General features: G+C 39.7%; 1 protein-coding gene across 3 annotated transcripts in view; it reads right to left on the reverse strand.

Moving 5' to 3' along the window:
- The window catches only part of RPTOR (regulatory associated protein of MTOR complex 1), a 290,490-nt gene that overhangs the window by 239,094 nt on the left and 34,444 nt on the right, over positions 1-16,952 (reverse strand). For all 3 annotated transcript variants that reach the window (XM_075071909.1, XM_032797289.2, XM_032797288.2), the window contains exons 2-3: positions 8,484-8,586; positions 1,333-1,415 (exon numbers count right to left, since the gene is read on the reverse strand). In XM_075071909.1, coding sequence (XP_074928010.1) covers positions 1,333-1,415; positions 8,484-8,586 — 186 coding nt within the window. The remainder of the gene's footprint in view (positions 1-1,332; positions 1,416-8,483; positions 8,587-16,952) is intronic.

A 16,952-nucleotide genomic window follows, 5' to 3' on the forward strand; every position in this document is an offset into this window, starting at 1 on the left:
GCTAGACGTGGGCCATGGACGCACAAAATCGATTTTAGAATCCTAGTGTGGACGCACTAAATCGATTTTATAAAATCGGTTTTATAAAATCGATTTAAAGTAATTCGATTTAATCAGGTAGTGTAGACAAGGCCTACGTCACATAAAATGCATTTCATATTGAGAAGTTACTGTGTAATAGTGACAATGTGCTCAATGCTGTACAGTACACAAGGAGGAAGAGGTTTTGCCCCAAATAGCTCACAGTCTAAGATAAGACTTATAGAAAAGGACATGGATAGGACAAACTAGGAAATTAATGATGCTGAGGAAAATTCAACAGGTTTCAAATTTTTAATTTTTTAAAAATTAAATGATAAACTTTCATCCTTGTGAGCCTTAACAAGGCTCCTAAGATGTGGAACATTGAAATATCAGGAAGCGAAGAAATTTACCAAAGGTTCAAAAGTGACTTTAAAGTAAGGAATGAAAAGACAGCTGTAAGTTGCTGGCTATTTATCACCTGCTTTATGGCATTATGATCAAATCTTCATTAAATTTTCATTTCAAAAATATATGCCTGCCATACATTAAACCAGTGGTTCTCAACCCGCGGCCCATTTGCAGCCCAATCAGTACACAGCTGCAGCCCATGTGACATCCTCAGAGCCATACAGGTAGAGAGAGAGAGTGAGAGTGTGTGTGTGTGTGTGTGTATAGATAGATGGAATGCATCCCACATAACACTAAGAGCTGCATATGCAGTACACAATGGTAAATAGGTTGAGAACCAATGCATTAGGCAGAGTTAACAGTCAGTGACTGAATCCTAAAAGTACCTCTCTCAACAAAACCAGGAACATCTATTAGCTATGGGCCTTACAAGATTATTAGTTTGTTCCACCTAAAACATTAAGAAATGCACTATTACGTGGGAGCCGAGAGATACACATTCCAACTAGCTGAGGTTGCAGAAATGTACCAAGAGCATTATCACTACAGAAAAGAGACCATGATCTGCAAAAAAGGTCTAAAATTTCCCCAAATATCCACTAACAGTAAAAAAAAATTAATAAATATATCAATGTAGCATCTAGAGTTTGAACAATTACCCCTGACATGGTTAAACAAAGCGTTAGCCAAGAGACACATGAAGCATAAAGCTAACTGCATTTAAGAGCCTGCAAGAGCCTGTCCACAAGAAAGGACAGGCAAGCAATGGAGGCTGTGAGATCACTCAGTTATAATAGATGCACAGCTTCCTTTTTAACCTAAGCCAGTTTTCCCGTAATAGTATCGGGTCTACAGGGACAGGAACTGTGGGGAAAGTCAAGAACAAACACACCCACTTACCCTGGGCTGCCAGTTTTCATACTGCTTTTGTAAATTTGCACCAATCGTTTCCAGAGCTTTTTGAGGACCCATGGACAGAGGATCTAGAAATAGAAAACATAAATGAGTATTTTTGATCACTACTAAATTGCCTGCTTTTGCACAATGCAAAAAAAAAATTCCACCTCAGTGAGTATTTGACTCCATAACCCAACTTCACTTACTCCAGGCTAGGTTTCTGTCAAGTTCAAAATGAACTCAGATGACAAAATTAATAGTCTGAGTAGTCACTATTTGTGCCAAAGTATGATGTACAACCTTTGTAAGAGAGAATAAAGTTTTCCTCACTTTCAGCCTCCCGGCTAGTGCATGTGATAAAACATGTTCATGATATTCTAAGACAGGCTTCTTTCATGATTCAAGGTATTTATTTTAAAGTAAAACCATCAGTTTCAAATTCATTCACAAAGCTTTTCACCATAGTTACCTAGTATCCATAGGAATTGACCCCAAGTTTATCTACTGTTATACAGAATTGAAGAGCACCAATGTCTGCAATAACTTGCAATAAGAACATTTTTTCTCAAAGTGGGAAGTCAAAATCTTCTTAGGAAAAATGTGAGGTGTAACTTTAGGTTTTTTAAATATAAATAAGAGCCGATAACATTAAAAAAAAAATTATACCAATCCTGCGGGTACGGGGGAACAATGGCAGTGAGAGGACCTAGATTTTATATTAATACTTGGAAATACTTGGTTTATCAACAGAGATTTGATTAACTCTTTTTTAAAGCTTTCTATACTTTTGAGCACAAAGTTCATCTCCCTAGACACTGGAGAGTCACTGTTCCAACATACTTGGCAATTTCAGCTGCTCTTTATCTGCTTTACTCAAAGCCCATGGCCGTGTAACTGGCCACAATGAGTATCAAGAATCTAGAAGCTAGTACTGGCCAGTTAATGTAGAATCTTATTGATTAAAAAAGCAAGGCTCAAAAAATTGATGAAGTCATATTTCTTTTAAATGTTTTCTTTAGCATAAATACTCCATTGCATACCTCCAGCACCAGAATTTCATAACACCACTTTATAAAGTATGGGAGAAGCTAACGTTTTTTTATGGTTATTGAGATTTTCTTAACAGACCAAAAGCTTTTTCTGGCATATGGCTTCTAACAGCAAAAACAATGAACTAGATGTTAAGAAAGTGATGTAGCCCCTATCACAGCAGCAGCATCTGGACCCATCAAGTGCATCCTCCACCAACAAGATGATAGAGCAGTCCATAGCCAGATGGCACATTGTTAGTTCTTGAGCCCGGAGTTCAGGAAGCCCCAACAGTAAAGATGTAAGTTAAACCACCTGCGACCACAACATCTCCTGTTATAACAACAAGAACTATCTTTCGATTCATATGATTGTTCTGAGGGGCACACACAATCTGATCTGGAGAGACTAGGAGACGCAGATCTGAGTTGCCTATCTGCCAAGAAATGTGCCAGAAATCCAAAATATAGTCCCGTATCACCTGTTGCCATTGTTCCTTAGAAAGATGTGTCCAACATACCATTTGAGAGGCTCAACTATTCCAGTAAAGGGGCATCTGACTTCAGCAAGTTTTTTGACATGGCTTTGAGATGAAATTGTGAAGTAAGCTGTTTCAACAATTGGCTGCACACAATAATGTGGCCAGGGCCCTGCCTTCACATTTAACCATCAGGGGAGCAATGCTAGCCAGGAGACTGGAACTGTCCACATGGCAAAAGTAAGGATACAAAGGGCAGGGTTAATCAAGTCCAACTTGCCACAATGACTACTGGAGCCCCAAGCTGCTGCACAATATTCAATAGATGCAATAATGAGGAAATTGGTAGATGTCTATAAGGCTGCAGCGCTAAAGCCCCATGAGTAGCTGGCAAGCCCGCGGAGCAGTGCAAATCTCAACTGGATTTTAGCATATCTTCTTGATGTGTTATTGAAAGGACAGAGCAGCCAGGCTTCATCCCCAAATAAGCAGGGTACAGTTCAAAAATGATTGGCTGATTGTTCAGAAAGCTCTGTAGCTGTAAATGAGCTGGTGAGATGGAGAGCACATTTAGGTTCTGTCACCATTTCAAATAGTACTTGGCCAAGAGGTCAAGGCCAAATAGCAGGCAAGACTCCAGCTCCTCAAAGCTCTTTCTGGCTATTGCCAGGCAGATGTCAACAGTGTACACAAACAGTTGCCAAGGTGGGCAGCAGGATAGCCATATATACCAAAAAACAACACTAAAGTTTAAATACACCATTTTTTTTCTTCATAGAAAGGTTTATTTCTTAAGCATTTTGGGAGGTGAATCATCAGTGCTTTTGCAAGGACTGAGATTTTAGCAGAGATACAAAGAGAAGAAAATCCATGGGCTCTCCCATTCTGTTTTATTCAAGAAGGGCTACCTACATAAACTAAGGTCAAGCCTTGCTTCACAGATAGGGCCCTACCAAATTCACAGCCATGAAAAATATGTAAAAATCTGGTCTGTGCGTTTACCCTATACTATACAAATTTCATGGGGAAACTAGCATTTCTCAGATTGGGAGTCCTGACCCAAAAGGGAATTGCAGGGGGGTCACAACATTATTTTAGGGGGGTCATGGTATTACTTCTGCGCTGACTTCAGAGCTGGGCAGCTGCCAAGCAATGGCTGTTGGCTGGGTGCCCAGCTCTGAAGGCAGCACCCCGCCAGCAGCAGCGCAGAAGGAAGGGTGGCAATACCATACCATGCCACTCTTACTTCTGTGCTACTGCTTTCAGAGCTGGGCAGCCGGAGAGTGGTGGCTGCTGCTGACGGACGGCCCAGCTCTGCAGGCAGCACCATACCATGCCATCCTTATGTCTGCACTGCTGCTGGTGGCGGCTCTGCCTCCAGAGCTGGGCTCCCGGCCAGCAGCCACTGCTCTCCAGCTGCTCGTCTCTGAAGGTAGCGCCACCTCCACCACCAGCAGCGCAGAAGTAATAGCAGCAGTACCGCAACTCCCCCACACAATAACCTTGCGGACCCCTTCCCCTACAACTGCTTTTTGAGTCAGAACCCCTACAATTACAGATTGAAATAGCTGAAATCATGAAATTTACTATTTTTTAAATCCTATGACCGTGCAATTGACCAAAATGGTCCTTGAATTTGATGGGGCCCTATTCAGAAATTAATGAAAGTTTAGCCATTTATTTCTTTGGGGAAGATCAGTCCTTTAACGCAAAAGCACGGCACTGTGCACTAATGATCCTGCAGTTCCAAAAGTCACCAATATAGTCTCTAAACAAAAAAACTCTATTTTAAACTGCAACAATGTATTTTTGACACTTTTCTGAAAACAAGCAAATTGTGGAAAAACTGAAGTAGGCCTATTGCCATTTAAGCCAAATTTCAACCACAAGCCCTTTGGAACTGGTGAATAATAAATCTTCAAAAGCCCCTCAGACTTCATCACAGAAATGCTGATAGCAAGTTAACTACACAAAGGTACTACCGCAGTACCCCTATGATTAAACAACAAAACACACTGGCAATTGTACAGAATTACTCAACAGTTCATGCTGAATTTAGTAAAATGCATACAAAGGCTAATGAACAATACTTTCGTTTCACTCAGTGAAGAAATGTGTACTGTGGGCTTTGGAACGCCTCAGGGGCACTAGCATTTTTTATGAGGCCCTTTCAGAGCCTTGTACAAAAATAATGAACTTGGTGCCACTCTATAAAACCAGCCAATGAAGGTGTTAATAACCTGAGGTTGGAAACCAGGGAGACTAGAATAGGCACATTCAATAAGTAACTTTTTTAAAAGTTTACTCACGCACTCTTACGGCTGCTATGAGCTAACCTGTGCCTTCTAGAGGATTTCATGCTGGACAAGAATACGACTGACATTATCAAATCTCATACTAAAGCTTGAAAATAGCAATATCCTGGCAGAATTTGACTAATTAGATGGCAATGTGCATAGGAGTGGCATTTGTGGAGCGATGAATAGGACCTCTTTATAATTTTAGTTATTGATTTATTACACTGGAATAAGTCAATATGTTACATTTTCTCTTTACTGAGATAGGGAAGAGGCAGTAATCTTTTCATTTAGTTACAAAATAAGACCAACAACTAAAGCTGATTAAGGTTGTAGCAATTATAGTTTTACAGTTTCCATGGCGGTCCCAATGGCTGCAGCACTTTTGGCAGAGAGGAGGGATAAAGAGCTCAAGCAGAAACACTTTCATTTTCTTGTGACTTTTACAGACACATGCTCTGACATTTTAAATAAATGGACGAAAATGGGCATTTTTTTATGTATATCAAGCACAGCTTTATAGTTAATGCATTTCTCAGCAAGGGCCCTGACAAACCTCTCTACATACTCCTGCCTTGCTTTGACGCACAATTTCTATTAGGTGGTATATATAAAAAGAAATTTCTGTAGAATTACATTTCCCCCTGTTCAGCATTCGGCTCATTTATACCACTTTTAAACAGAGATTTTTCTTCGCATGCTACAGGGCATGCATCTTCTAGAATGGCATTTTCTTCATTACTGGTGTGGCATTTAATGTCTGACCATAAAACAAAACAAGAAGAAAGGACAGGTGTCATTCCTCTAGAAAGGAGAGAAGGATTATGGAAACTGTGTGTATTACCTGGAGTAGAAGCCTAATGGTTACCCTTAGCTTTCACGAAGACAAATAGAAAACAAGTTCAGACATGTTTCTCTGCTCATTGAGGGCAAATTACAAGACATATGCACACCAATCCCTCACCTTGCTAGAATTCAGAACTGCATGCTTCCTTCAACTCTCATTCCAGGGAGATACATGGGACAGATTCAAGGAAAGGCACAGGGATCAGACTCCAGGAAGAATTACCTAATCACACTTTAGTCTTCATGTTTTTTAATTTATTAGCTGAGCACCGAAGGTATCTGGATAAAACTGCCACAGCAACAAGGGATACTCCACAGAATCATCTTACAAAACAATTCACAAGCACATTCAAAGCGGTGGGCCTGGCAGTTATAGTACAGCCCTTAAAATGTCTTATTTTATCAATAAGTCTCTTAGCTTTCAAATAATAGTATTAACTCTAAAGTATCAGCAGCACTATGGACTACAACATGCAAACGCAATGTGGACACCATCAATCATCAGCTGGTGTAGACTTGCTAGCAGACCACATTACAAGTGGTGTTCCTCTTGGATGACTCAGTTTGTCCTTGAGCAGAATTTCCAGAGGGTAGTTTGTGGCATTTGCTCTTCCAGGGTTCTAGTTTGTCTCCCTTCCTGTGCAATGTGTACACTGGGCTTGTAGGAGGGTTAGTGAAGAAGCATGGGATAAGGTACCTGATGATGACGACACCTAGCTCTCTATGACTTCCTTGAGGTCTGGTTGACATTAGGAGGTTATCAGTGAAGGCTAGATGGCAAAGACCAAAGTAATTCTGATAGTTTCAGGGAAGTATCCAGGAGGCATGATAAGAACTAACTTTTTGATTGAATGTGCCTGCTATCTATTACTAGAGTTCACAAGATAGAAGTCTAAATTCAATCCATAACTGCTGTTAAATGGCCCTATAACATCACTACCCAGGACGGCTCTCTCCCTTCCACCTGCATCTGCCTAAAATATTATGAAGGAGTCTTTCATACCCAGAAGTTGTTACCATAATCCATGCTTTTGCTATCTCAAAACTACACTGCAGTACAGGTTTTATGTGACTATTTTAAACTTATGTAAAAATGTAAAAGGCACTTTATATATTTTAAATTAAAACAAAAGAACTGCACTAAATTTTTCTTGCTGATGTCCATCACTAATCATCATATTTGGATGAGTCCTGATTGTTCTTCATTTTGTCCAGCCCCACTCAATTTAGTTTTGGTGAATTTCATTTTCACTCAAGAAATTAATGCTACAAACTGCTCATTCCACCAAATACAACTGTTGAATTTGAATACATTTGTGGGTGCATGTTCAGTGCTTTTTAACTACTTTAACATCTTCAGCATTTGCAACATTTTTGGTAAGAAAAGTTGGAATACCAGTTTCAGTAAGGGTGGGAACAAGAGAAAGCCAATTTTGAAAACCAGGAATTCTGTACAATGGAGAATTTGCTTCAGTCTGCTGTAAGCCCCAAGATTGCATGTTCTAGATGGCATGGCTTTAGGTTTCATTTACGGAAAACACACAGCTGTTAGACAGCCTGCACATGAGAAATACTTCACATCCCAACATTATTAGTACCAGACGAATTTGACAGCAATCTAACTTTTGTCCCCAAACCATGAGGGAAATCCCCATTTTCAATTAAAAGACCAGGGACAAGTATCCACCACCACAGTAATGAAGCAAACATTCGCAAGAGTAAGGGCTGTCAGCAGGACGGTTTCTGGGAAGTATCCTTAACTTCTAAATTCACGCCCCCAATCCAAAGTAGCCAAAGAGTTTTGTAGGACATGGTATTTTTAAGGCTCTTTTCAAGCCTAAAAAAAATAAACAGCTAACAGAATCATCTTTTTCCTCCACATGTTGCATTTTGGAATAAACCAGGAAGTAGTGCATACCACAGCACTTACTGTTGGGGAAATAATTGCCTAAGGCCATCTCTACACTACCAAATTATGTTGACTTAACTTAAATCGGCATCCAGTTACCACAGTTGTGTGCACACTTGGTTCCTTATGTTGGTAGTACGCATCCTTATCAGCAGTGCTTGTATCGATCAAATTGCCAGTGTGGGGCATTATGGGATGGCTCAATGAGGCCATTTACAGTCAACATAAGCAACACAGTGTCTACACTGACACTGTCGACCTAATTACATCAACCGTAACTCTACGCCACTCGGGGAAGTGGTGTTACTAAATCAGCAAAGAAAGGCACTTACGACAGCAGGCGCCAAACTTAAGTAAAGATACTTCCACAGCTAGGTTGTCACAAGGCAGCTTGTGTTGACTTAACTGTGTAGTGTAGGCAAGGACTTATTTACACAGACATATTCAAATCAGATGTCACAGATTTTCTTTTGTTCAACCTACCTTTAGCCCAGGAAACACATGCTGGTGGGACTGCAATGAGCTCATACACCTGAACATTAATGAGACAAAGCAACGTTTCCAAATTGCTCCCAAAGATAGTCAATAAGCTTACCTATCCAGCACTCCAGACGCGCACAGGGAGTTGTCTTCACCACATCAGGAGGATCAACACCTACGTTTAGGCACAAAACTAAGGCAACGCTAACAGTCTTCATCTAGAAACAAGAGAAGATGATAATGCTTAGTGAAAAAATTCACCATTTATTACCGATGCTGTAATTCTCATTGCCACCTTATAACTCTCACAAAGAGTTCAAGTTCAGCTTTGTTAATCCATCCTTAACAAGCAACATTTTAAGTATTCTATTAAGAGTGAGGAGGAAAATTGAAGATAAGAGAGCTATGAAAGTTCTCTTTTTGTTCCAGCAGAACTGTGTTAATTCTTACTTTGTTAATCTGCAATCTCACTGAATTCTCATAAACATCCAGCAGGCTCACTCCAGTTCACAGAAGAGATTCAATAAAGCTTTACTTAAGTCTTGCATTGCTAAGATTTCTTCATTTCCAGGGCCCATACTGCTGTACAGTATGGAGATCAGATGCCAATAGATTTCTGCCAAGCATCCTGGATTAGTCAATGTCTAACTGAAATGCTTTATTAAAAAGTAATATGAACACACTATTCAAGATTCCAGATCAATAACAGAATATAGTAAACCCTGCCTTAAGTGACCACTCAAGCAAGAGACAAAAAAAAATAAAAAAAATCAGTGGCCTAGAAGGTGGGTTTTTTGTTTAGCTGTTTTTTTGTTTTTTTTAAAGACCTTTAATATGTATTGGCAATCTGAGGTACACTTTAAAGTGCTCTCTTTAAAAAGAGGGTGTATTGGAGGTGTTGATGTAACTTTTTAAAAAGTGAAACATACAAATGAAAATTATTATTTTTTTTAAATATTAAACTTTTCAGGAGCAGAGTTCGGGATATTACCTATAGTAGAACTGCATTCTTTACCCTTTAGAAGTTTGTCTCCAGCTTTTGGAGCGTGGGGAGAGAGGGAAGCCCCCAGAACTCTAGAATACATATTCTGGGAAGGACTTGGAATTTTTCATTATTTTTTAAAATTCCTTTACAGCTCATCTTTAAGACTCCACCACATCTGACAAGTTGTCAAATAAATTTGAGAATCTTAATGGAACTCTTCTGACGACATTAACCCTTATGCAGCTACCTATGACTAAGAGTCCTAGAGAGACAAGGTGGGTGAGGTAATATCTTCTATTGGACTAACTTCTGTTGATAAAAGAGACACGCGCTGCAGCCACACAGAGCCCTTCTTCAGGTCTGAGAAAGGGACTCCAAGTGCAACAGCTAAATGCAAGGTGGAACAAATGTTTAGCATGAGTAGTTAGCATATATTCTAAGGGACCATTCAAGGTAGAATGGCCTGTTAACATCTCTGCAGTCATAGGACAAAAGCAAGGAGTCAGTGGGTTACAGGTTGTTGTAATAAGCCATAAATCCAATCTCACTGTTCAGTCTATGATTTTTAATGTCTAGCAGAGTAATGAATTCAAACTCCCTGGATCATCTTTTGAAAGTGTTGTGCAGGTTTCCTTTGAGAATAAGGACTGATAGATCACATATTGAGTGATCGCTTTGTGAAAAGTGTTCACCCACAGTTGAGAGAGTGGTTTGTCTTATTTTCTTGTGAGCTCATTTCAGAATGCAGTGATTGTCTGATTTCTCCCACATAGTTGTTATTGGGGTATTTAGTGCACTGGATGAGGTATACCACATGTTGTGATAGACATGTGAGGGATCCACTGAAAGGTGTACTGTGGGAGCAGTTATGCCCGGAGCTGGAGCGGAGCTGTAATGGAGCAATTCAAAAATTTGATTGCTCCAAATCCCTGCATTGATCATTGCTGTGGTGGAGCTATGTCTGCAGGTTTTGCATCTGTTGTTGGTCTGGTGCCACTTTAGAGTCATAGAATTGGAAGGGACCTTGAGAGGTCATCTAGTCCAGTCTCACCGCCTCATGGCAGGACTAAATATTATCTAGACCATTCCTGACAGGTGTTCTCTATTACTCTTAAAAATCTCCAAGATGAAGATTCACAAACTCCCAAGTAATTTTCCAGTGCTTAACCACCCTGACAGGAGTTTTTTGTAATGTCCAACCTAAACCTCCCTTGCTGCAATTTAGCCCATTGCTTCTTGTCCTAGCCTCAGAGGTTAAGAAAAACAATTTTTTCTCCTCCTTGTAACAACCTTTTACATACTTCCCCTCTCAATCTTCTCTTTGCCAGACTAAACAAACCCAATTTTTTCAATCTTTCCTGATAGGTCATGTTTTCTAGACCTTTAATCCTTTTGTCATTCTTCTCTGGACTTTCTCCAATTTGTCCACATCCTTCCTGAAATGTGGTGCCCAAAACTGGACACAGTATTCCAGTTGAGGCCTAATCAGTGCATAGTAGAACAGAAGAACTACTGCTCATGTCTTGCTTACAACACTCCTGCTAATACATCCCAGAACGATGTTCGCTTTTTTTGCTACAGTGTTACACTGTTGACTCATATTTAGCTTGTGATCCACTATGACCCCCAGATCCCTTTTTATAGTGCCCCTTCCTAGGCAGTCATTTCCCATTTTGTATGTGTGCAACTAATTGTTCCTTCCTAAGTGGACTACTTTGCATTTTTTCTTATTGAATTTCATCCTATTGACTTCAGACCATTTCTCCAGTCTGTCCAGATCATTCTGAATTTTAATCCTATCCTCCAAAGCACTTGCAACCCCTCGCAGCTTGGTATCATCCATTTCCGTTGGCGTCCTGGTCTATGGGAGCTTGCATCTAGTGAGCTTGGAGAGATTGGGGGGTGGAGGGTGTTGTGTTCGAAGGCAAAAAATGCAGGTTCAAGAAAGATTTTTTTCAGTATTGGTTGTAGCTGTAGCAGTTCCAGTGCAAAGTGATAGGTGACAACTGGAGGTGTGCAGTCAAAGGGGCTTTTATTTCTATATTGAAGCATGTTCTCTCTGGGTATTTTGGTGACCCGTTCCATGATGCTATCTACTTCTCCAGTGAAGGCTCCTTGTTTGGTGAAGAACAACAGAAATTAGTCCAATAAACGATATTACCTCACCTACCTTGTCTCTTTAATATCCTGGAACCAACATGGCTATAACTACAATGCATACAATAATGGCCCTAGACTTGCACTCATCATTATTTCACTTTCTTTTAAAAACAGCCTACTTGCAAGAAACCTGACATGACTGAAAATCTAATCCTAACTCAATAACTGCACCAGAATTGAATTACAGACCTTCAAAGCAATAAGTGTTACAAAAAAAGTCAAAGAAAGAAAGTACTTCCCATTTTGTAATATAACAAAACCAAAAACTTTTCAAGCTAACCAGATTACATAGTGCAGTCAAAGGTACCTCAGGGAGTGATCTCAACACCCCTGGGTCAGGCCTGGCCAGTATTTGGATGGGAGATCACCAAGGAAAAACCGGTGCTGCAGGAAGTGCTGGCAGTTCATTGGGGATTACTCTTCCTTCTTTCACAGATGAAATAATGCCCCATCTTGCTGCTGTACTTCTGCAGATACCATCTTTAAGATGCTATAAGTGTCAAATCTTCAAGAAGTGCATTTTACCCACGACAGAAACTCTAGGATCAATATTGTCTTCACCTTGGTCACCTGCTCCCAAGTTGTCATCTCTTGTTTTTGTTCTAATTTAGGCCCCCATCCTACTTTCACAGATAAAATTATACATGTGCTTAATTGTTTGTGGGATTGGGTCTCTAGACTAAGTGCTTTAGGGATAAGGATTCAGGCCAGAATTTTCAAACACTCTGTTTGGAAAGAAAATCTAGTGTCTTGGGTTGAAAAAACTGGTTTGACTAAAAGATGCGGCTATTTAAAACCTCATGTTGATTTCCTGAAGCCAACAGGTGTGCATGAAGATGCACTCTTCTCCCCACATACCATTTACTGAATGCACGTTTTTCAATATGAGGAACTTCCAGCTCAACTCGTAAAGCATGCAAAACTCGTAAATTATGTAAGCTAAACAGCTCATGATTCTTCTCCCTCCTGCCCCCCACTTATTCAAAAAAACACAAACAAGGAAATTGAATTTAAAAACTGTACTAAAGCAAGACCAAGTTTGTACCATTAAAATAACAAGTCAAGAAATTAATATTCCAGCAGCAAACTATGTAGTGTTTTCTACTCCTGTGCCTTAGTACTGGAACTCCACAGAGTTAAGAAATACCAATTTTTATATATGTAACCTTAAAAATGCACTTCATTTTTGCATTAAATATGCCAGTTTTGTGCTACATTAAGCACAGACATGTCACTACATTTTAAAGGGTTTTTTTTTCCTGTTCTGTATATTCATGATAGCTTACATCTAACATAAAAAAGTGTTCTAAATTAAAAAAATTAAAGCCTCAAAAGAGGCTTTAAAGTATACTGCGGTACTATGTCTGTGGTACCTACCTAGGATGCGTGATGTTTTCAGTTTGGAACAAACCACTTGTTTGCCCTTCTTAGTCTTGCCTAAGGCTGTTGATTTGACAGCAACAAGGTAAAACTGATGAAGCAGCACATTCACACACTTGCTTCCATATCCACAAGGGGCAGTGCAAATGTATGAAATCCAAACCCGATAGCATCTTAACTTTATCAGTACCTAAGACCAGCACTACACCAGCTACTTAGTGCTTTTGTCAGGCAAAAATACTGCTTAAAAATTGCATTTGGCAGCTCTTCCCTCCTGCCCATTCTCTTCTCCATATCAAATACCTAAACTAGGGAAAGGAAACAAAAGAGGCAATGTGGTTCTTTATATTTATGTCAGAAGTGTTCAGCATTCCCTTGCCTGTCTGAAGCAAAGCCACCCGCATCTCCACATCCCCGGGGTGCTCATTAAGATTCAGAACAGCAGGCGAAAAACTTACTGCTAAGCTGGAGCCATATAAATGTATAATTTATAAAGAAAACTAGAAACTGGAGCACATGGCTAAGAGACTATACATTCTAGGAAGGAAACAAAAAACCCAGTATGTCAGGATAAAATTTCTACACCTTCTGCTGATTCCTGCTTCTATCCTAGAGACTCTGCTGCAGAAAATTAGCAGGAAAATTGGCTTCTGGTTCCTGGACTGCATCCCAAGCCACGTCCTTGATAAAAAAACACTGCAGCAATCAGGGATGCAGTACAAGTTAGCTATCACCATGTTACATTAACAAGTATTAAATCCTGCTTTCTGGGGCACACGTGGAACAACATAATCAAGAATCTCTTATTAGCATTTCATGGAGATTCCCCTGTGGTTGAAAAGCCCTTAAGAAATGATACACTTTAAAGTAAGAAGCAGAGGTTTCAGAGAGATCTTATATATTAAGCTTTTATTCTAGGACAGAATAAGGGACACGAGTCCAATCCAAATTCATTGTTAAATGCATGTGGATCAGTTGAACAAATATATTTGTTGCTGAACTTCATTTATGAACATGCATGCCAAGAGCATGCCCATGCCTCGAGCATGCCCATGCCTCATTGAGAATGACCCTCTGAATATTTGTAGTGCATGTTCAAAAATCTGGGACACTTGTCAGATCCCAGGTTTAAAGTTAGCCAAAGCAGATGAATAGGAGTACAGTAGGGTAAACTGGCAATTATCCCTGGAAGACGTGTGATCTCTGGTTCGAACTAGAAGGGGCTCAGGAACAGAGAGATACGAATAGGTGTGACTGATACTGTTTCTAACCACTGAAATCAGATTTGATATAAATAAGTGATAACTGTATTATGTTTGTGTAATAAAATGTTCTGATTAACACTACAGCCAGGGAAACATCCTGAAAGATGAGAAGGCAAGAACACTTAAATAAGAGACTTTGTTCCACGGGGTCAGCTGTCCCTTGAAAAATACCTTATCACACAGGATGTTTAGGAACTTCTGGAACAGTATCAACGTTGGGGATCTAAAGGACCCTTAGAAATGCTCAGTGTGTACCATAGTAAATGGTGAGGAAAAGATATGGATGGGAATTGCGTAATAAAGGGAAAAATCAAACAAAATATTGCAACTGAGAAATAATCTGTACACCATCCAAAAGCTGACACATGAATATGCCAGTGATGGGTTTCTGTGGGCAGATTATCCATAACATCTTGCTATAAGGTTTTCTTGCACCTCTCTCTGAAGCTGCTGATACTAACCACAGCTAATGATGGAAGAATTAACTTGACAGACCATTCCTCTGATCTATTATGACAATTCTTATGTTGATGAGGATCTTCATTAGATACAACTGGTTCTGATCCCATCTAACGTCAAAATTTCAGACTGCTCTCTAAAGGGAACCCCCAAATAGCTACAGTTTGACTTATGTCTTGAAGCAAACAGATTTATTTCACTTTCCAAACCCTTTGAGGGTTTTTTGCTTTGTTTAATATTGACTAACTCTGGATGTTCTCGTTATTCATATAAATATCTAATTTGTTTTTAATCTTCTAGGCTCCTGGCCTCAATGATACTATGTTACAATGAGTTCCATAGGTGCATTGTACATTGGGTGAAAAAGTATTTTAAATTTAATTTTACTTCAATTTAGAGCTTAAAAAAGTCCCCATGCACAGTCTCTGAGCACCCTGCAAATTCTATAAAATTACAAATCAAATGTCAATTTCAGTCAGCTCACCCCTTCTGCCAAAAAACAGCTCTCCATACAAAACACTCCCAAACAAATTGGCTAGCATTTCACTCTGCTAATTCAAATGGCAGACAAGAAAAATGGGCCTTGCAGAGTGCTGGCAACTTTGGGGTATTTTTGACTGAAGCAGGTGAACATTCCAGAACTCCAGGGGCCTTATGAAGAATACCTGCTGACAGCACCTTCTACTAATCTGAGAGGACCTAGCATCAGATGAGGTCTCACCAATGACTTGTATAATGGTAATAACACTTCCCTATCTCTATTGGAAATACCTCGCCTGATGCATACTATGATTTTATTACATGGCTGCATCACACTGGCAGCTCAGAATCATCCTGTGATCAACTAATATACCCAAGTCTTTCACCTTCTCTGTCACTTCCAATTGATACAGCCCCAGGTTATATCAAAAATGCTTTTTGTTAGCCGGTAAGTGCATGAGCTTGGACTTTGAACTACTACATTTCATCCTATTTCTATTACTCCAGTTTTCAAGGTTATCCAAATCTTCTTGTACGATATTCCAGTCCTCCTCCATATTGGCAATACCTCCCAACTCTGTGTCATCCACAGATGTTATTAGCGCACACTCACTTTTTGCACCAAGATCATTAATTAAAATATTAAATAAGCTTGGTCCCAAGACCAATCCTTGAGGATTTCCTTTACTAACCTTCCTCCAGCCTGCAAGTTCACTTTTCAATATGACCCTTTGTTGTCTCCCCTTTAACCAGTTCTTACCCATCATTCAATACTCATATTAATGCCCATCTTTTCTAACTGATAAATTCCCACATAGGACTGCATCAAACACTTCATTGAACTCTAATTAGATTAATCAGGGTTTCTCAAACTGGAGGTTGGGACGCAAGGTTATTACCTGGGGGCAGGGTCAAGAGCTGTCAGCCTCCACCCCAAACCCTGCTTTGCCTCCAGCATTTATAATGGTGTTAAACATATAAAAAAGTATTTTTAATTTATTGGGGGGAGGGTCACACTCAGAGGCTTGCTGTGTGCAAGGGGCCACCAGTACAAAAGTTTGAGAATCACTGGATTAGATCTATTGCATTTTCTGTTTAGAAAATCAATTAGCTTCTCAAAGAAAAATCAGATTGGTGTAGCATGATCTACCTTTTGTAAAATCATGCTGTAGTTTATCCCAATTAACATTAACTAATGTCCTTAAATACTCTCTTTCAAAATTTCTCAGCCCTTGCATACAGCTGAGGTCAAATTAAAGGGCCTATAGTTTCCTGGATCACTTCTCCCCCATCCCCACTTCTTAAATATGTATTATATTTTCAAAATCTCCAGTCATGGGATATGACCCGAGTTTAAGGAGACATTAAAAATCCTTGCTATTGGGCTTGCAATTTTATGTGACAGTTCCTTTAATGTTCTTGGATGGAGTTTATCCATCCCTCCCACCCCCAGTTGGTCCTATTAAGCTGTTTGAGTTTGGTTTCCACTCAGATGTGGTCATCTGTATTTCCATATCCTTGTCCTCATGCCACTGCCCCAAGCTCCTCATTACCTTATTAAAAATTGAGGTAAAGCATTTGTTCAAAGATAATCTAGGTATGGCCCAACACCTAGTCTGCACCACATAAGATGTAGAACCACTGAACACCTAGTCTTTCCCTGTTTTCTTTTTATTTATATGGCTAAAGAATCTTTTACTGTTGGGTTGAATTTCCTTTGCAAGGGTCCCCAATCAAGGTTCAGATGTGAGAGAAGCAGAGCTTTTGATCACAACACATTGCCCCCTACCAGACTTTCAAACTGAAAACAAATCAGCAAGCAAAATACATACACACACTCTCTCTCTCTCTCTCT

Source organism: Chelonoidis abingdonii, chromosome 13 (genome assembly GCF_003597395.2).
Source record: "Chelonoidis abingdonii isolate Lonesome George chromosome 13, CheloAbing_2.0, whole genome shotgun sequence".
In the NCBI taxonomy this organism is placed as follows: Eukaryota; Metazoa; Chordata; order Testudines; family Testudinidae; genus Chelonoidis; species Chelonoidis abingdonii.